The 21,559-nt window shown below is 43.4% G+C and overlaps 1 protein-coding gene across 8 annotated transcripts in view; it reads left to right on the top strand.

Moving 5' to 3' along the window:
• RAF1 (Raf-1 proto-oncogene, serine/threonine kinase) overlaps window positions 1-21,559 on the top strand; it is a 148,835-nt gene that overhangs the window by 33,622 nt on the left and 93,654 nt on the right. For 7 of the 8 annotated variants that reach the window (XM_056524238.1, XM_056524237.1, XM_056524235.1 and 4 more), the window contains one exon: window positions 16,337-16,568. In XM_056524238.1, the coding sequence (XP_056380213.1) occupies window positions 16,362-16,568 (207 nt within the window). In that variant the 5' untranslated portion in view covers window positions 16,337-16,361. Of the gene's footprint in view, window positions 1-16,336; window positions 16,569-21,559 lie in introns of those variants that run through there. The other variant, XM_056524244.1, reaches the window with a different exon arrangement.

The following is a 21,559-nucleotide window of genomic DNA, read 5'->3' on the forward strand; positions in this document are numbered from 1 at the left end:
TCAATCACACAGTGGTCCCAGAGATGACGTACAGGGGGTGGGGGTGGCGACGGCGGGGCATAGCATACCACGTGCCACACCTATCCAACTGTGTGTGCGGCTTCTATCAAAAGTGTTTTTTGGGGTGATAAAAGCCGGCAGAAATAAGGTAGAAACTCTACTTTAAACACCATCTGCACACTGTAATAAGTCTGTGTATGTTACATAGCCCAGAGTTCATGACAGCTGGCTTTAAGTTCATTTTGGCAAAATGTAGTCTTGCTTTTTTATGTCTGTGTCAGCAGTTGGGTCCTCCTAGGTCTCCTGCCATAGCGTTTCATTTCATTTAAATGTTGACGGATAGTTCGCGCTGACACTGATGCTCCCTGAGCCTGCAGGACAGCTTGAATATCTTTGGAACTTGTTTGGGGCTGCTTATCCACCATCTGGACTATCCTGCATTGACACCTTTCATCAATTTTTCTCTTCCGTCCACACCCAGGGAGATTATCTATAGTGCCATGGGTTGCAAACTTCTTGATAATGTTGCTCACTGTGAACAAAGGCAAATCTAGATCTCTGGAGATGGACTTGTAACCTTGAGATTGTTGCTATTTTCCCCCAATTTTGGTTCTCAAGTCCCCAGACAGTTCTCTTCTCCTCTTTCTGTTGTCCATGCTTAGTGTGGCACCCACAGACACACAATGCAAAGACTAAGTGAACTTCTCTCCTTTTTACTGCTTTCATGTTTTATATTGCCCACACCTGTAACTTGCCCCAGGTGAGTTTGAAGTAGCATCACATGCTTGAAACCATCTTATTTTTCCACAATTTTTAAAGGGTGGCAATAATTTTGTCCAGACCATTTTTGGAGTTAGGGATCGACTGATACTGATTTTTTAGGGCCGATACCGATAATCTGTGGACATTCCGGACGATAATTTAACTTATTTCAGAATATCGGTATATCGGCTATTTCACCACTCACCCCCCCCCCCCCCACCCCAGCGGGCGCTTTTAAATCGATGAACTGCAGCAGCTTTTTCGGGGCCAGAGACCGCCGCCGCCATCCACTACTCTCCCCCTGCCTGTCCCGAGTTTAACCACAGCTGCTGCCCCATTGCCTCCCTCATCCCCGTTTTTATAATTTCCTGTTCCCGGGGTCCGCGCTACCACCGCTACTGCTACTTCAGTTTACCCTTTAATAATCGCTATGGAGAAGATTTATCAAAACCTGTCTAGAGGAAAAGATGCTGAATTGCCCATAGCAACCAATCAGATCGCTTCTTTCATTTTTGAAAAGTCCTCTGGAAAATGAAAGACGTGATCTGATTGGTTGCTATGGGCAACTCAGCAACTTTTCCTATGGACAGATTTTAATAAATCTCCCCCCAATGTCTCTTATTGGCAGGGCAAAATTACCCCGGCACTGGCCAAAGATCACAGGAGCTCAGCTATGCATTATATCAGCGATCCTGCTCTAGCTACCATGAGCAGAAAAACCACTGATATTTGTAGTTTTATCTCTTACGTCATTGTTACTCAACCTGGGTGCCTCCAGCTGTTGCAAGACTACAACTCCCAGCATGCCCGATGTATATTTATGGTGGAAAAAGTGCTGCCCCTGCAGCTATTGCCTGTGAGGAGTCCAAATACAGGAAGTGAGGACAGGACAAGCAGGGCTCTGTGCAGGCTCCTGGTTTGTCAATCATCCTCATTTGTGAGCCTTTAACATGTCAGAGCCTCAGTGCACAGACCCTGGTTGTCCTCGGGGTACAGAGCCCTGGTTGTCCTCGGGGTACAGAGCCCTGGTTGTCCTCGGGGCACAGAGCCTTGGTTGTCCTCGGGGCACAGAGCCCTGGTTGTCCTCGGGGTACAGAGCCCTGGTTGTCCTCGGGGCACAGAGCCTTGGTTGTCCTCGGGGCACAGAGCCCTGGTTGTCCTCGGGGCACAGAGCCCTGGTTGTCCTCGGGGCACAGAGCCCTGGTTGTCCTCGGGGCACAGAGCCCTGCATGTTTAACCAATGTATATAACAAATATACATATAATGGTTTTATCTACGTTATATAAATGTTTTTGTTGATGACAGGTACACTTTAAAGGGTTATAGCTTTAAAGGGAATCTACCACCAGTTTTGGCTAAACTAAACCACTTGTATTTCTGAGTAGAAGTTATTGTGTATTGACCGCCACCTAGTATCTTGATGTGCTGCATTGTTTGCCAGAATAAGTTTTTTTTTAAACTACATACAAATTAGGCTCCTTTCACACTGCTGTTAGTGCCCGGCAGTGTGACGGCTGTTAGAAGATAGCGGGAGAAAAATTTGTGCTTGTGACGTCTTTTTCTCCCGGAATAACGGACGTCAGAGAATTCCATTCAAGTGAATGGGATCCTCTGTGCCCGTTATGCCTCCCGTTGGGCACCATCACTCTAACGGCCGTTGAAGGGGTACTCCACTGGAAACCTTTATTTTTTTATTTTTTTTAATCAGTTCCTGCCAGAACGTTAAACAGATATGTAAATTACTTCTATTTAAAAATCTAAATCCTTCCAGTATCTATCAGCTGCTGTATGCTCCACAGGAAGTTATTTTCTTTTTGAATTTCCTTTCAGTCTGACCACAGTGCTCTCTGCTGACACCTCTGTGTCCATGTCAGGAACTGTCCAGAGCAGAATAGGTTTGCTATGGAGATTTGCTTGTGCTCTGGACAGTTCCTAAAATGGACAGATGTGTCCGCAGAGAGCACTGTGGTCAGACAAAAAGGAAATTAAAATAAAAAAGAACTTCCTCTGGAGCATACAGCAGTCTTTGGTGCACTGGGGCCATGCCTTTATCTCTAGGAGCTCAGCTATGCTTGCCTGAACCCTTTCCATCTCTTCCTATAGCCATGCCTAACCACGAAGAATGAGAAGGGGTCCATGTGGCCGAGCTGAACTTTCAGCTAACTTTTTAAAGGATTAAATGAAAATTAAATTAAACACAAGATACTGTTGTGTTTGTATAGGGCGTAGCGCTATTTCTGGAATTATATAACTTGTATATGGCAATTTCAACTGTTTCCCCTTCTGCAGACATTTAACAATTGCACCAATGCCCGTTCTTCTTTCTTTTTGGCCTACAAGGTAAATTGATGGCAAATTCCCCTCTGTTTTTATGGGTTGATACTGGATTACATTGCGGTAACAACAGTATATTACTATCTCCAGTCTAATAATATAATTCAAAATCTATTACAGGTTCTCCAGGTTTCCAAAAACCTGTGCAAACCAGAAAGGGCAGTGAGTATCTATCGCAGTATTTCCCAACCAGGGTGCCTCCAGCTGTTGCAAAACTACAACTCCCAGCAGGCCCAGACAGCCGTTGGCGGTCCGGGCCTGCTGGGGCTTATAGTTCTGCAACAGCTGGGGACACCCTGGTTGGGAAACACTCTGGTAGATACTCACTGCCCTTTCATCAGTGTTTCCCAACCAGGCTGCCTCCAGCGGTTGCAAAACTACAACTCCCAGCATGACCGGACAGCTAACGGCTGTCCGGGCATGCTGGGTGTTGTAGTTTTGCAACATCTGGGGGGCACCCTGGTTGGGAAACACTGTGATAGATACTCACTGCCCTTTCATCAGTGGTTTCCCATCAAGGGTGCCTCCAGCTGTTGCAAAACTACAACTCCCAGCATGCCCGGAAAGCCGTTGGCTTGGTTGTATTTTATTTTTGCAAATATAGAAACGAAGCCAGCTCACCCCTGGTCCGGATATTGAGCATGTAGAGAGTGCGGACTTGCACTCGCAGACAGCAAGGAATATGGAAAGAACTCCAGCTCAGGTGCAGATCAAATCAGTATAGCTTCATTTTACATCACACCAGAAGCAACAGGTAACAGGTCGGAAGTGACGCGTTTCGGCCAGGTGCTTGTATGACTAAGGCCAGCACCTGGCCGAAACGCGTCACTTCCGACCTGTTACCTGTTGCTTCTGGTGTGATGTAAAATAAAGCTATACTGATTTGATCTGCACCTGAGCTGGAGTTCTTTCCATATTTTATTTTTTGCAACAGCTGGGGGCACCCTGGTTGGGAAACACTGATTTACCATATGACAAGCATTAGAATTGCAGAAACTTTTTACTACGAGGTATATTTGTACTACTTTTTAGGTGATGCATGGGGAGGACCTCCCAATAAAGAACACATTCCAGATATTACCCCATGTCATGTGTCTGCCTCTGTATTTAATAACTCTGTGCCTTTCTCCTAAAGCAATGAGCGCAGCCGCCTAAAATAGTCTCCAAATACTACAACTTGTGTTGGGTAATGCTAGATACAAGGACAGGCCCCAGCCCCCTCCTGGCTGAATTCAGGCTTCATATACTATTCTAGGAGCACAGCTAATGTTAGTTCTTGAAATGTGACTGTCTGCATATCTATGATCTGAGATTTGGGGGGGGGGGTGTATTCGGAGGGGACCTATGGGCTACTGTTGCCTGTCAACACTTGAGTTCTCCTATATTATGCTATTATCCAGGTAGTAGTTTGACCTCGTGCCTAACATTTTGATTCTTTTTCATACCCTATGGCAAGGTTTTCACTTAAAAAAAATATATATAAAAAAACATTATTTTGCACTTCCGAGAAAAGTGGGTTTTAGTCTTGGTGTTTTTTTTTCTTTTGCGTTTTTCGCCTGTACATTTTTTCATGACAAGTCATGTGACTCGGGTATTTGGGTATTTCTATGGGGAAAAAAAAAAAGTCATGGCAATTTTATGGCTTTTTTTTTTTCCTCTCAAGAAACTTCTGTAGTAGAGAATCGCCAATATTTGTGGAAAATAAAAAATAAAACTGCCATAGTCTCAACATTCTGCGATTTTTGCAAAACTGTCACTGAGCCCAAAACTCAGAAATAAAACGCCAAAGATGAGTGATAAAAACGCCAAAGGGAAAAGTGCCAAGTGGGTTAAGGGTTTTTCATAAATCCTTATTGACTTTCACCTGACATCTGGCCCCTGCGTTATTTCCCCCCAAAGAAACACTGATTTTACTTTTACTTTTTTGGGACATTTTTGAAAAGAAAAAGATCCAAGTAGAAATTTAGCTTGGAAAGGAGAGTCCCTATGTGTTCTCCATGAGGATTTATCAAAAATGGGGGAGACTAAGGTGACTAAGGTTCACATCACGATTTTACCATCCTACTTCTCATTATTTTTGACTTAGAAACCGCACGCCAAGTCGTATCCATTGACTTCCATTCATTAAAGGGGTTATCCAGGCAAAAACTTTTTTTTTATATATATATATATATCAACTGGCTCCAGAAAGATAAACAGATTTGTAAATTACTTCTATTAAAAAATCTTAATCCTTCCAGTAGTTATCAGCTGCTGTATGATCCACAGAAAGTTGTTCTCTTTTTGAATTTCCTTTCTGTCTGACCACAGTTCTCTCTGACACCTCTGTCCAGAGCAGGAGCGGTTTTCTATGGGTATTTGCTCCTACTCTGGACAGTTCCTAAAATGGACAGAGGTGTCAGCAGAGAGCAGTGTGGTCGGGCAGAAAAGAAATTAAAAAAAAAAACAACTTCCTGTGGATCATACAGCAGCTGATAACTACTGGAAGGATTAAAAGGGTACTCCGGTGAAAACCTTTTTTCTTTTAAATCAACTGATGGCAGAAAGTCAAACATATTTGTAAATTACTTCTATTAAAAAATCATAATCCTTTCTGTACTTATTGGCTGCTGAATACTACAGAGGAAATTCTTTTCTTTTGGGAATGCTCTCTGATGACATCACGAGCACAGTTCTCTCACAGTTCTTTATTGTTGTTCTTAGTGGGATTTGAACCCAAGTCCCCAGCACTGCAAGGCAGCAGTGCTAACCACTGAGCCACCATGCTGCCCTTAGCATACGTCTGCTATGCATGGTTGCTAAAATGGACAGAGATGTCAGCAGAGAGCACTGTGCTCGTGATGTCATCAGTGTTCCAAAAAGAAAGGAATTTCCTCTGTAGCATTCAGCAGCTAATAAGTACTGGAAGGATTAAGATTTTTTTAATAGAAGTAATTTACAAATATGTTTAACTTTCTGCCACCAGTTGATTTAAAAGAAAAAAGGTTTTCACTGGAGTACCCCTTTAAGATTTTTTAATAGAAGTAATTTACAAATTAGAAACCATATTGTGATCCATAGGTGCAGGTCCTCCACTCCAACGTAGGTGCACAATTGCACTTGGGGTTGAGCACCTTGTATCCCCTTAGATCACATCAATTTCAGTGATTTGTTTAATAATTTACAAATCTGTTTAACTTTCTGGCACCAGTTGATTGAAGGAAAAAATGTTTTCCAGTGGAGTACCCCTTTAATAGCTTTTGGATCTGCATGATCTATATGACCGATATCTATTAGGCTATGTTCACATGGCGTGTTTTTCCCAAGTTTTGTGACACTTCAGGCTGCTTTTTTAATTGTGGCCATTCAGTGGGGTTTATCGGTGTCCTCAGGAATATGCTCAGAAAAAGGGACATGTAACTTAGGCCTCGTTCACATTAGCTCTGTGCTCCGTCTTCTAAATTAACGAAGGAAAAAAAAAAAAAAAACTACTGCAGTAAAAACACGTTCACTATCCGTTTAGTGCAACAACAACAAAAAAAGCCAAACAGGCAGTGCACTGCAATGGACGCAATGGGCCCTCATTGCATGCATTTTTTCACATGTGTGCCAAAATACGAGGATTGTCAACTGTGTGAATGCGAGCTAAATTTTCTTCTAAATAATTGGGAAGAGAACTGCAGAATTACATAAAAAGTTATATAATTTCTTCTTTTTTCTGTTTCCTTCAGTGCATCTTTTACTTATCTTTCTATACCATTGTTTCCCAACCAGGGTGCCTCCAGCTGTTGCAAAACTACAGCACCCAGCATGCCCGGACAGCCTTTCGGCTGTCCGGGCATGCTGGGAGTTGTAGTTTTGCAAAAGCTGGAGGCACCCTGGTTGGCAAACACTGTTCTATACATTAGGGCAGTGTTTTCCAACGAGGGTGCCTCCTGTGGGGTGGCCCAAAATAAAGTAATTCCACCATTTCTTTCAGGTTCTCTGGTGTGCTGGCAGTATTAGTATTTGTAAACCTTTGCATCCATGCGCTGCAGTGTAGTTGTAACCTTTTTTGGGGACATGACAGCAGATGAGTTATGGACATGACAGCTGGACACGGCCTTAAAAGACTGCAACGTCAGTCCTGCTCACCCAGGCAAAAGGCTCGGACTAATGCACGAACAACTAGGGTCAATTCGCATGCAGATTTGTGCAGGTAAAATGCACAGCATGATAAATAATAAATTAGGATAACATTTTACCAGTTATTTACTAAATAAGTAACATGTTAACGGAGTTCTGTAGGTTAGTACGATTAACAACAAATTTGTATCTTACACATGAAAAGGCAAGCATTTGATTTCTTCCATCTACGGAGCTGTGTGGGGACTTGGTTTTGTTGTAGGGGGAGCTGTACATTTTTAAGGGTACCATTTCAGTACATGCAACTTTTTAAACACTTTTTTTTTCCCCCCCCTAGACAAGTGGTCTCTAAATCATGGCCCTCCAGCCGTTGCGATATTACAACTCAACGGCTGTCTTGGCATGCTGGGATTTGTACTTCTGCGGCAGCTGGAGGGTCATAGTTTGGTTTTTCCAATAATAAGGTATGCTTTTCCATAGAATGGGGGATAACAAGCTGATCATTGAGTGCCTGAGTCAGTGCTTCCCAACCAGGGTGCCTCCAGCTGTTGCAAAAAGTTGTGCAACAGCTGGAGGCACCCTGGTTGGGAAGCACTGGCCTGAGTGACTAGAGGGGTAGCACACATGCTTGGCCATTGCTCCATTTGCGGTCTGTATTACTTGGGAACATAACCAACAGCAGCACTGCCCCACCATTCATTCGGGGGTTATATAACCTCCACTATCCACTCTATTTTATACAGTAAAAGGATTTCTTGGGGGGCGGGGGGGGGGGGGGGGGGTGTCCTCTTACTATAGCATTCATATGACCTGGTTGGGCCTTTAAGGCTGGGGTTGTCCCGGTGATAAATTTTCCAAAGGAAAAGAACTTGCCTTCCAGTGCCACCTACCCGTAGGCAGCTTCCCTTCAACTCTTAAAGAGCCTAAAACATGACTGGGGATTATATGCCAAGCCGTAAACTTGTCACCCACCTGTAGATGGCTGTTTTGGGGTTCTTTCCTCTCATCAGTACAGAGCAGGGTGCTGGCTGACTAGTGAGAGGAATGCCTCTGTAGTTGTCACCAATGATTTATTCTCCAGGAGACTCTAGTCACTGATGTCACATGTTCCTACGAGCAGCATAAAGGAACTGCGTCTATAAACAAGTTAGTTGGCATTGGTGTAGAAGCCGTATGTGAGTTTGTACAGGCAGCACTATATAAACAGTTGATCTCCACATGTCCCTAAGGACTGGCTAAATCATTGTTTCCCAATCGGGGTGCCTCCAGCTGTTGCAAAACTACAACTTCCAGCATGCCCGGACAGCCAAAGGCTGTCTGGGCATGCTGGTAGTTTTAGTTTTGAAACAGCAGGAGGCACCCCGATTGAGAAACACTGGGCTGGGCTAAAGTGAATCCACCAGCAGTTTACCTGCTGTCAGTGAAGATCCTCGACTGTTCATTGTTCTGTAGCCTCTTCATAGGAGTATGCGGATCGGACAGATATGACTGACCAGCAGTACAGTGTTCTTTACATATAATGGTGAGGGCAGTGGTCACCAAACTGGGGACCTCCAGATGTGAAACTCCCAGCCTGCACAGACAGCCAACAGCAGCCAAAAATGGACTGTACTGGAAACAGCGGAAAAATGTGGTGTGAACATATCTTATCTGACAGTCGATATGAGTTAGATATAATATTAATGATAACTCACCGATACCAATTACACACAACGGCTGTCCGGGCATACTGGGAGTTGCAGTTTTGCAACAGCTGGAGGCACACTGGTTGGGAAACACTGATCTTGACAAAGCATCAGATCACTGTGCACAACAGCTATAAGGACCTGTGGGACACCAATAGGCCATCAGGGACCTGACTGACTCCTATTAAGGAATGTTGCTGCATCTGATACTACAATATTTTACGGAGCAGATTTGTCACATTTCACTTTGAACTGATGAAATTATCTTTTTATTTCCATTTTAGAATATATTTATTACTGATCAAATTTCCAGTTACACAGAGTCCCGGGCCTGTATAGAAGCCAGATTAGAACCGGATTAGTACAGTAGTGATCTCTATGTGGGAGATTTATCAAAACCTGTGGAGAGACAAAGGTGCCCAGTTGCCCATAGCAACCAATCAGATCGCTTCTTTAATTCTTAACAAGGTCTCTGAAAAATCAAAGAAATGATCTGATTGGTTGCTATGCCTTTGCCTCTCGACAGGTTTTGATAAATCTCCCCCTTAGCTATATCAAGGAATAGAAAAACAAAGCTGATTTCTTTAAAAACAGCTCCACACCTGTCCTCAGGTTGTGTGTGGTTTTGCAGCTCTGTTCTATTGAAGTGAATGAAGCCAAGATGTAATACCACACACAACCTGAGGACAAGTGTGGTGCTGTTTTTGGAACAAACTAGCTCTGTTTTTCTATTCCTGTATAACCCCTTTATTAACTTTTCAGGCATTGTCTTTTATTGTAGTAATATATGTGCTGGGAAAAGTGATATTTGACCAGATTGAGAAAGGCTAACATGAACCTCCCCTCCCGGATCTCGCTCTGTTTGGGTATCTCAAGCTTCTTGAGCAAGCTGGAGAAAACCTGCTTATGTCTGATATTTCTCTCAAACCTGTTTACTTTGGACATGACAGACCACTGACTGGGCCTATTTATATTACTGTCCTTTTGACCTGTCCCTGGAGACCCGCGGTGAGCGGGCGGCATTGGTGCCAAAGTAAATATTTCTGCATTCTATGGCTTTGGCTTTTGTTTTGTGGCAAACACATGAAGGGTATCTGGTAATATTTGGGGTCCATGGGTCAGATTGCATACATTTAGTTTTCTCAAGGAGACGAGTTGTGGAGTTGGACAAATAACCTTTGAAATGTCACAAGGCAGAGGGAATGGAGAGTGCAGCGGTCGGAGCAGCTCCGGTCTTGTGCAGACCCTTTCTTAGAAGTAAGGAGATCGTCTTAGTCTTATGTTTCTACAGTCAGTTACGTGCTTGGAGGTCTCCTGACTCGGACCAATGGCATCACTGCTCCTGCAAAGTCTACAGCTGTTTATTATTACTCCCATAGCCTTTGCTTACACAAAAATACGCAGCATATTCACCACTTGTGACCCTACCCTTAGACGTCTTCAGACCTACACACCTCAGTCCCTTAGATTCTTGTAAAAGACCTTTCAACAGGGGCACCATACAGACTTTATTATAGTGCTTTGTGGGGATCCCAACTCTTTTCACCAGTGGTCAGAAAATGTGGATTGGAGATGTATGTGTTGTAGTGATGTAGATCTCACTATACTACATCGCACAAAAGAAAAATCGGGGCAGAACTTCCAATAAAGAAGCACGGGTGCCAGCAACCAAACTGTCCAGGCCAAGGACTGGGTCATACAGGATTGGAAAAATGTTGCAGCGCTTCCAGGTGGAATAAAAAAAGTAGCTTTATTCCATCAAGCAAATAACATGCGACATTTCGGCTGCCCATGCATGGGCAGCCGAAATGTTGCATGTTATTTGCTTGATGGAATAAATCTACTTTTGTTATTCTACCTGGAAGCGCTGCAACATTTTTCCAATCCTGTATGACCCAGTCCTTGGCCTGGACAGTTTGGTTGCTGGCACCCGTGCTTCTTTATTGGAAGTGCTGCCCCGATTTTTCTTGTGTGATGATGTGTAATGAGATCTTCAGGTAGCCAACCCAAGTCAATATCCCTGTCACTACCCCGAGGCCATTTGATCACATCTGTGCCACAGACTCTTAAAACAGTTGGAAACAATGAGGCATCTGCGTGGATCTCAACACGGAATCTGCGTGGAAATAAAAATATATGCACACGAGCTAAACCCTCCTGTGTGATTTATCTTTTCTTGTTTCATGACTAGACTTCTGGTTCCTCATAGACCTCTAGGTCAGTGATCCCTTACCCATGGATCTTTAGCAGGTAAAAACTAGAATTCCCAGCACGCAGGCAGTTGTAGTTTTGCGAAAACTGGACAGTCACAAATGTTGGGATTCCTGGTGTAAGTAGTGGGAAACAATTAATAGATATTTCTGTTATATAGCTATTGGAACAGGGAATGAGCATGTGTGTCATCCAGCACTCCGCCCACTAGGTGGACGTGCCCATTGCTTTACCTTATGAACACCAGGGGGCACCATACCTACCTAATACTCTTGAATACCCTTGAACACTCTTCTGGCTTTGACTCAAAAAAACTATGAACCCAAAATCTGCAGCATTTATGCAGAACCCCCCCCCCCCCCTCCATCACTCACCTGTAGAAGCGTTACTGTCATTTAAAAAACCTTTTGACCTTTTGTCCAGAAATGTTGTCAAAAATTTTGATCACACCAGGCCTTGCTTCTGAGGGGCCACTCACTCACCAGCTGTCAATCAAATACAACCTTTTCACTATAAGTCTATGCAGCAAAAAGGTTGGATTGGCCAGCTGGGGAGTGGAGTGTCATGCCACCCGCTTTCCCAGCTTAAGACTCTGATCACAGTGGGTCTCTGTAGTGAGACCCATTGCAATAAAAATTATTTTCAGGTCTTGGCAACATGTCAAAAATATTTTTCTCCATCAGCACGATTTAAAGGGATACTCTGCCCCTATCCCCAAAGGATAGGGGATAAGATGTCTGATTGCGGGCGCCTGGTCGCCGGGACCCCCTGCGATCTCCAGCCCGGCACCCCAGTGTTCTGAACATTTATGTTCAGAATGACGCTTTTGAGCGCCCGTGGTCGTGACGTCATGCACTGCCTCCTCCATTCATGCCTATGGAAGGGGGCGTGTCCAGACAGAAATACCCTTTTTGTTTGTTGGATATTTACTGCTGGGATAACCCATTTCATTTTTTATATTGCCTAATATTGTGTTTTTACTTGCCTTTTTACAGTTGTTTATGGCATGTTACATAAACTTAAATCTGAAGGGTCTCGTAATCTAAATCTGAGGGACAATCTCGCTCCTATAGACATTTTTTTATTTTTTTTCCTGCGTTTTTTATTTTTTTTGGACAAAAAATACTCTGGCAAAAATACAAGTGGAAACCTAGCCTAATGCTGTTAGGTTGGTGAAAATTTTAAGGGATACTCCGGTGATAAACTTTAACTTTCTGGCACCGGTTGATTTAAAAAATAAATAAATAAACAGATTTGTAAATTACTTCTATTAAAAAAATCTTAATCCTTCCTGTACTTATTAGCTGCTGAATACTACAGTGGACATTTTTTTCCGTTTGAAACACAGAGCTGTCTGCTGACATCATGAGCACAGTGCTCTCTGCTGACACCTCTGTCCATTTTAGGAACTGCCAGCATAAAAGGAAATCCCCATAGCAAACATATGCTGTTCTGTGCAGTTCCTAAAATGGACAGAGATGTCAGCAGAGAGCACTGTGCTCATGATGTCAGCAGACAGCTCTGTGTTTCAAAAAGAACAGAATTTCCACTGTAGTATTCAGCAGCTAATAAGTACCGGAAGGATTAAGATTTTTTAATAGAAGTAATTTACAAATCTGTTTAAAGGGGTACTCCGGTGAAAACCTTTTTTCTTTTAAATCAACTGCTGCCAGAAAGTTAAACATATTTGTAAATTACTTCTATTAAAAAATCTTAGTCCTTCCAGTACTTATTAGCTGCTGAGTGCTACAGAGGAACTTCCTTTCTTTTTGGAACACTGATGACATCACGAACACAGTGCTCTCTGCTGACATCTCTGTCCATTTTAGCAACCATGCATCGCATATGTATGCTAAGGGCAGCATGGTGGCTCAGTGGTTAGCACTGCTGCCTTGCAGTGCTGGGGACTTGGGTTCAAATCCCACTAAGGACAACAATAAATAAAGCGTTATTATTATTATAATAACGTCAGCAGCAGAGAGAACTGTGCTCGTGATGTCATCAGAGAGCATTCCAAAAAGAAAATAATTTCCTCTGTAGTATTCAGCAGCTAATAAGTACAGGAAGGATTAAGATTTTTTAATAGAAGTAATTTACAAATATGTTTAACTTTCTTCCACCAGTTGATTTTAAAAGAAAAAAAGGTTTTCACCGGAGTACCCCTTTAACTTTCTGGCACCAGTTGATTAAAAAAAAAAAGTTTTTCACTGGAGTACCCCTTTAAGATAAAGTGGAATTTGTCCTGGGGAATCTTTGTAGTTTATGGATTAGCTTGGATACACCAAAATAAATGGTTCTCTGTAGAGAAGAATGCTGGTACATGTTCCTAGCTGCCCCATAATTACATACATGATGCCAAGGTGCCACGAATGATCGTATCTGAATTACATAGTATTTACTTTAGTTGTATAAGAATTTCCTCTTATTGTCCACCAAATACTGAAAATGATCGGCTATTCTACGGCGCGGACAGTAATGTCCAATTGAACATGGGCGATTTTATGCAGAAGATTGTACGGGTTCTCTTCTCTAGCCGGTGCTTTGTCCCCGACTTGGCCCCCTAGACTGTCGAATGTACAGTAGATTGTAAATTCTCATAAGAAATCAGGAAGGAAGACGTGAAGAATGCGAATGTGCGGCTGAAAAGCCCGAGCTCCTTCAGGCTGATATGTTTTTAAGGAACTTGCAGACAAGCTGACTTGGCTCAGAATAGCGACGTGTGCAAAATGACATCACCTTTTATTCTGAAATCCTCTGCAATCCGGGCTGCTGTGTGACTGGGATCCCTTTACTAATGTACATGTAGTTTCAATCAAAAGGACATCAATCCTAGTGTTTGCATTACGTAGGCCATGTGGCCCCTGGAGAAACAAGGGGGAGCTAAGTTGTATGCATCCATTATTTCAAGTATTTCTCAACCAGTGTGCCTCTAGCAGTTGCAAAACTACAACTCCCAGCATGCCCGGACAGCCGAAGGCTGTCCGGACATGCTGGGAGTTGTAGTTTTGCAGCAGCTGGAGGCACACTGGTTGAGAAACACTTCATTATGCGAATGTGTGACAAGGACCCCCCTCTATTCAGGTTATACAAACAAGGTATAGAAGAGTTAACGTGTGCATTATTGGGTGTTGTAGTATTAAACCCCACCAGAAGGGACCGCTATATTAATTAGTGCAGTGAGGCTTTCTCATACCCCAGAATAGAAAATTCAGTGGTGCATCCTTGGTCCATTATTATAGCATGATTAATGGGGGTACTTCAGAAAGTTAAAAAGATTTGTAAATTACTTCTATTTAAAAAGCTTAATCCTCCCAGTACTTATCAGTAGAGATGAGTGAACTTACAGTAAATTCGATTCGTCACGAACTTCTTGGCTCGGCAGTTGATGACTTTTCCTGCATAAATTAGTTCAGCTTTCAGGTGCTCCCGTGGGCTGGAAAATGTGGATACAGTCCTAGGAGACTCTTTCCTAGGAATGTATCCACCTTTTCCAGCCCACCGGAGCACCTGAAGGCTGAACTAATTTACGCAGGATAAGCCATCAACTGCCGAGCCGAGAAGTTCGTGACGAATCAAATTTCCTGTAAGTTCGCTCATCTCTACTTATCAGCTGTTATATGCCCCACAGGAAGTTCTTCTCTTTTAAAATTTATTTTCTGTCTGACCACAGTGCTCTCTGCTGACACCTCTGTCCATGTCAGGAACTGTCCAGAGGAGGGGCAAATCCCCATAGCAAACCTCTCCTGCTCCGAACAGTTCCTGACATGCACAGAGGTGTCAAAAAGAAAGGAACTTCCTGTGGAGCATACAGCAGCTGATAAGTAGTGGAAGGATTAAGATTTTTAAATAGAACTAATTTACATATCTGTTTAGCTTTCTAGCACCAGTTGATTTAAAAAAAAAAAAAAAATTTTTAAGTTTTTCAGTGGAGTACCCCTTTAATGCTTGCTCTTCAGGTACATGGTAACCCGACATTGCCCAAAATGTATATGATAGTGGAAAGGCTAGTGTTTGTAACACTTTTATTGAAGGCAATGGAATGAGTTTTAGTTATTGTGAACTATTGGATTTTAAGGTCTTCCTAAAAATAAAATTTTGTAGGAAAATGTCCACAGACCTACTGCATGATTGTAGCAAGAAGGAGTTTGAATGGAGCGGAGGTCAACTATGTGCAGTGTCCAGTGTCTATGGGGCTGATGGAACTACTGAGGAGCAATAGGGGGCTCAAGATCTTGTAAACATGGGGGTCTTGGCAGTGGGACCCCTAGTGATCAGACATTTTATCATCTTTCCTACGGTTGGCTAATAGATGTCATATGTGGAAAGCAGAGAGCACAATGGTCACACTGGAAAAAAATAAACAACTTCCTCTGTAGTATACAGAAGCTAATAAGTACTGGAAGGATTAAAGGGTTTTTCCAGGATTTTTTTTTTATTTGACTATTCTACAGGGGCTGTAAAGTTAGTGTAGTTCATACTAGTGTCTGTATCTGTGGTGTGTGAGTTTTCTCACAATTCTTCTGTGATTTTCACTGAATACAAAATGATTGTTGTCTCAGATTTTTCCCAGCTTGAAATGCAGCAGAGACCTGACTCACTAGTCAGCTGATGACAGGGAGCCTGTCTGCTTCAATGGGTGGAGCAATTGCTTGGTGGGAGAGAGATCAATTTGCAACTAATGGAACAGCTGTAGGCACCCTGATTGAAAACCACAGGTCTTTTGAATGGATTCTGCTCATTTATGTTTCAATGGGTGGGGTGGCTGATGTGTGGGAGGGAGGAAAATGGAATTGTGGCATTTGTAGGCCAAAGAAGAAAAGTCAGACAGGAAATACTAGTTCACAAACAGCTAGCCACAGTGTTATGGTAATCTCACAACATAGCCATTTAGCCCCAAGACAAGCGCAGATCCTTCCCAAGCATGTCCATTACTGTCTGCCAGGTACGTACTTAAATCACCTTATGGTGGAGAACCCCTTTAAGGTTTCTGGCATCAGTTAATTTGAATTGTTTTTAATTTTTTTATAACCTCCAGAGTACCGTACCCATTTTAAGCGCATGACTACCCTGACATGACTGTAATGGTTCCTATGGCAAAATAACTCACAAGCAAATTTGCAACCATATGCGATTTTAATGCAACTACACTGACCTTAGCTATCCAGAACATCTTGCTGTGTTGCATGACTTTCCATGATACTAAATAATTTAAAAAAAAAATTTTTTCCCTCTTGTCTAGATTTCTTCACGCACCATTAATTCCAATGGAGCATATTCAGGGAGCATGGATGAAGATCAGCAATGGATTTGGTTTTAAGGACTCCGTGTTTGATGGATCCACCTGCATGTCTCCAACCATTATGCAACAGTTTGCATATCAGCGGCGAGCCTCTGATGATGGAAAGCTGGGTGACTCCTCAAAGGCGAGCAGTACCATCAGAGTCTACCTGCCGAATAAGCAGAGGACTGTTGTAAGTACAATTAGTGTTTTTTGTTTTTAATTTTCTGTTTAAGTGTAACTATAAAATAGCAAAACCACATTAACGAGGACCCATGTCCTCTCCTGACCTGTCTGTATATTCTTGTACTCCCCAAGAAATCATTCAATTCTGAAACATCTTTCTTTTATAGTTCCAAGTTTTTCCTTTCCTAGAATTCATTCTGGGAATGTATGACAACATAGCCAACTGGGTATTACCAGCAGGGGGCGTTTCCGTACACAGTCTGAGACTACCCAATCAAAGCTGAGTGCTCCACATAATGCAGGGAAACTCCTCCAACTGGAAACACCCAGTTGTCTATTTAGTCACAACACAAAGCTATCAAAAAACATGCCATTGAATTATTTCACACGGAATACATGTATTTACTATAACAGGACAAGAATGGTGACAAGGTGACAACTCCTATACGTGATTTACACTATATGGGTAGGGTCTCACAGGAGCACATGCGCAGCGTATTTGACGCTGTGAATGCGCTGCCGGCAGTCATAGAGCCAAGGCGGCGTGAGCTCCCCTACTGCTGCTGCGTGTCCGCTCGTGACTGCCAGTGGGAAATCCTCAGATACAAGTGGCAACAGCTGGAGGCACCCTGGTTGGGAAACACTGGAGTAGAGCATCAAATCTGTATCTTATATTGCGTTCAGTTTGATCGTTCCTCTGCGGAAGCTACTGATGATTCAGAAGGTTTTTGGGGATGATGCAAGGAGTACAGTGCAAATAAAAATGTGGCACAAATGCTTCAAAGATGGTTGAGGCCCTGTGAAAGTGATCCAACTTCTGCAAGACCATAAGTGGACACATAGAACTACAGCAGCAGCCTGAAAGCTCCTTCTGCTGTGGCTCTGTGACTGCCGGAAGCCCAGCCGCAGCGTCAGATACGCTGCGCATGTGCTCCTGTGTGACCCTACCCGATCAGTGTAACCAGCCAGTCAAGTAAAGGGAACTGGAATGTGCGTGCGCAAACAATTTACCGCTTTCCTGTACTTGTCAGTGGGGGTGCTGAACACCAGTGAGTATATGTACTGTTTGGCTATCACTTTCAAAATGACAGTAAGTAGAGCAGTGTTAACCAAACAGGGTGCCTCCAGCTGTTACAACTCCAGCTGTCCCAGCATGCCCGGACAGCCGTTGGCTGTCTGGGAATGCTGGGAGTTGTAGATTTGCAACAGCTGGAGGCACCCTGGTTGGGAAACACTGGAGTAGAGCATCAAATCTGTATCTTATATTGCGTTCAGGGAACTGGAATGTGCGTGCGCAAACAATGACTGCTTTCCTGTACTGGTCAGTGGGGGTGCTGTACACCAGTGAGTATATGTACTGTTTGGTTATCACAATCAAAATGACAGTGAGTAGAGCAGTGTTTCCCAACCAGGGTGCCTCCAGCTGTTGCCTCTAGCTGTCCGGGCATGCTGGGAGTTGTAGTTTTGCAACAGCTGGAGGCACCCTGGTTGGGAAACACTGGAGTAGAGCATCAAATCTGTATCTTATATTGCGTTCAGTTTGATCGTTCCTCTGCGGAAGCTACTGATGATTCAGAAGGTTTTTGGGGATGATGCAAGGAGTACAGTGCAAATAAAAATGTGGTACAAATGCTTCAAAGATGGTTGAGGCCCTGTGAAAGTGATCCAACTTCTGCAAGACCGGCAGAGAATGTTGAAAGTGTTCGGGGGGCAATCAATAAAGATCAGCGACCGACTAGTAGAAGATGTCTGAGATTTTGATGCAGAATCTTGGCATGAGACGAGTTATGGCAAAATTTGATCCACTGCCTCTGCTACCAGATCAGAAGGAACATTGTGCTGCAGTTACTAATAACCTGTATGAAACCCCCACCAATAAAAAAGTCTAAACTGGAGATGAATCGTGGACCATCGACCTTGAAAGCCTTCTGAATAATCCGAATAGTTTCTGCGGAGGAATGTCCGAGCTCAATGCAAAACTTTGTGCGGATTCATTGCTCTACTTGATGGCCCCACAGTGCGTACGCCAAATCAACTGTGTACAGCGCCCCCCACTGACTAATGTAGGAAAGTCTTTATTAGGGTGCGTTCACATGGCCGTCTGTCCCTGTTTCCCCCCCCCCCCCCCCCCGTTTAGGTTCCGTTGTTGCAGCTTGTAAACGGGATTTTTTTTATAACCCTTTCACATGGGTTTGCACCCGTCTGAGCTCATTTCCGTTTTTTTCGATGGGAGGAAAGACGGTGCATGCAGTATTTTTTTTTTTTCCTCCCATCACAAAAATCGGAAGGAAAAACGGATACAGTAAATTTAACATTGAAGTCTATGGGAAACGAATGAGCCTTAAAAGGAGTAGTCCAGTGGTGACCCAGTGGTAAACAACTTATCCCCTATCCTAAGGATAGGGGATAAGTTGCAGATCGCGGGGGGGTCCGACCGCTGGGGCCCCCTGCGATCTCCTGTACGGAGCCCCGACAGCCTGCGGGAAGGGGGCGTGTCCACCTCCGCACGAAACGGCGGCTGACACGCCCCCTCAATACAACTTTATGGCAGAGCCGAAGCGCTGCCTTCGGCAATCTCCGGCTCTGCCATAGAGATGTATTGAGGGGGCGTGTCGGCTGCTGCTTCGTGCGGGGGTCGACACCCGCTATCTGGCCGGAGAGCCTGGCCCCCGTACAGAGAGATCGCAGGGGGCCCCAGCGGTCGGACCCCCCGCAATCTCAAACTTATCCCCTATCCTTAGGATAGGGGATAAGTTTTTCACCACTGGACTACCCCTTTAATGTCATCCGTTTGCATCAGTTTTTTTCAGTTTTTTTGATCCGTTTTTATGCTCAGAACAAAAAAATGTGTTTTTTTTGGGGGGGGGGGGGGGGGGTTTGTCAACTGAACAATAACTGATACAAATGGACAACATCCATTTGCATACGTAATTGTCCGTTTTTTTTTTTTTTGAAGGGAGAAGAATGGGACGGGTCTAGACGGCCGTGTGAATGCGGCCTTAATCCCGAATACACATTCCTTTTTAAAAAAATAAATAGTGAACTTGAGTTTTATGATAGCATTTGGGAATGGGCATTTATTCAGTTTTACTTCATTATTATGATGTTCTCCATAATTCACCATTGGTTTAACCTGTGCAGAGGGAAAGGGGACCGGTTGTCCATAGCAATCAATCAATTTCTTTCTTTTTAAAAATTAAAAAAATTCCAAGAAGCAATCTGGTTGCAATGGGCACCCTTAGTGCATTTGTTTTATGACGAATTTACAGGTCATCTTGCATGCAAAACTGGCATGTGTAAATTAGGCCTAAATATATATGAGTACTCGATCTTCTTGTTTCCAGGGTCCCGAATATTGATTTTGTCATACTTGTCCTGACTTGCTTTGTAGGCAGAATAACAGGTGGCAGCGAGCTGTGATAGCCACAAGGTCACTTGAACAAAGTGATAGTCATTTGTCTATTGCAGTGTTTCCCAACCAGGGTGCCTTAAAGCTGTTGCAAAACTACAACTCCCAGCATGCCCGGACAGCCGGCTGTCCGGGCATGCTGGGAGTTGTAGTTTTGCAACATTTGGAGGCACCCTGGTTGGGAAACCCTGGTCTATTGGAAAGTTTAACCCTTTCCAATCTGCAAAACAATTCTGTATCAAAAATTTTCTGCAGATTGTGCAAAGATGAAAAGAATAAATGGTTGTACAGCTCATAGCTGTGACTTTTGATGTTGATTCGTGGCAAGTCTGCTACAAAACTTTTTATTGACTATTTCAGGAAGTCTGGGCTCCTTCTGGACCACAGATAATATTTTGCTCTGTAAAAAAAAAAAAAAAAAAAAAATTAAATTAAAAAAAAGCAACGTTTGCACTAGAATTGCAAGATGTCTTGTACAGGCATCGTACTGCAGTATGTTGTCGAATCTACCTGCATTGATCTTCAGGTAACATTGGCAATGAATCTGTCCCTTGTGAGCTTTACCCTTAGGTAATCTTTCACGCATCAGAATTTTCAAGCGGAATCTGGCAGAAAAATTCCACTCAGATATTCAGTTGCAGCAGAGTCCCATTGATTGATTTCAATGGGATTAATCTGCACCATGCACATGGCGGAAATTCCCCGACAGAAACCTCTGCTTGGAAGTTCAGATTTTGGCCTCCGCAGAAAGAATAGACAAGTCAGTTATATTTGCGGAACACGTTCATGCATGCACGGAATGCATAGCAGTCTATGAGACGACGCGTTCTTGTGTGGTCCTAGCAGCAGAATATTATGCTGGCACCCCGCAGTGTCCGCACAGACATATTCCGTGCGGACATTCCGACATGTCAACATAGTCTTAGAGTGAAGACACAGAAACTGAAGGGTTAACAGGGAGAAAAGAGAGGCAACAGCACCTGAAAGGTTAAAGGGGTATTCCAGGATTTTTTTTTTTATTTGACTATGCTACAGGGGCTGTAAAGTCAGTGTAGTTCATAATATAGTGTCTGTACCTGTGTGTGACGGTTTTCTCACAATTCTTCTGTGATTTTCACTCCAATTTTTATTTTTATCAGCATAAAAAATGACTGTTGTCTCAGATTTTTCCTGCTTCAATGGGTGGAGGGATCAATCTGCAACTAATGCAACAGCTGTAGGCACCCTGATTGAGAACCACAGGTCTTTGAATGGATGCAGCTCATTTATGTTTCAATGGGGGGGGGGGGGGGTTTGAGGCTTGGCGGCTGATGTGAGGGAGGGAGGAAAATGGAATTATGGGATTTGTAGTAAAAAAAATAAGTGTCAAAAAGGAAATAGCAGTTCACAAAAAGCTAGCCACAGTGTTATGGTAATCTCACAACATAGCCATTTAGCCCCAAGACAAGCGCAGATCCTTCCTAAGCATGTCCATTACTGTCTGCCAGGTGCATATTACAATCACCTTATGGTGGATAACACCTTTAACCTAGGAGCCTCACTGCAGGGGGGGGAGCAGTTCACAGACCTTAGTGATAGCCATTATCCTG

Source organism: Hyla sarda, chromosome 6 (genome assembly GCF_029499605.1).
Source record: "Hyla sarda isolate aHylSar1 chromosome 6, aHylSar1.hap1, whole genome shotgun sequence".
NCBI classification, from domain to species: domain Eukaryota; kingdom Metazoa; phylum Chordata; class Amphibia; order Anura; family Hylidae; genus Hyla; species Hyla sarda.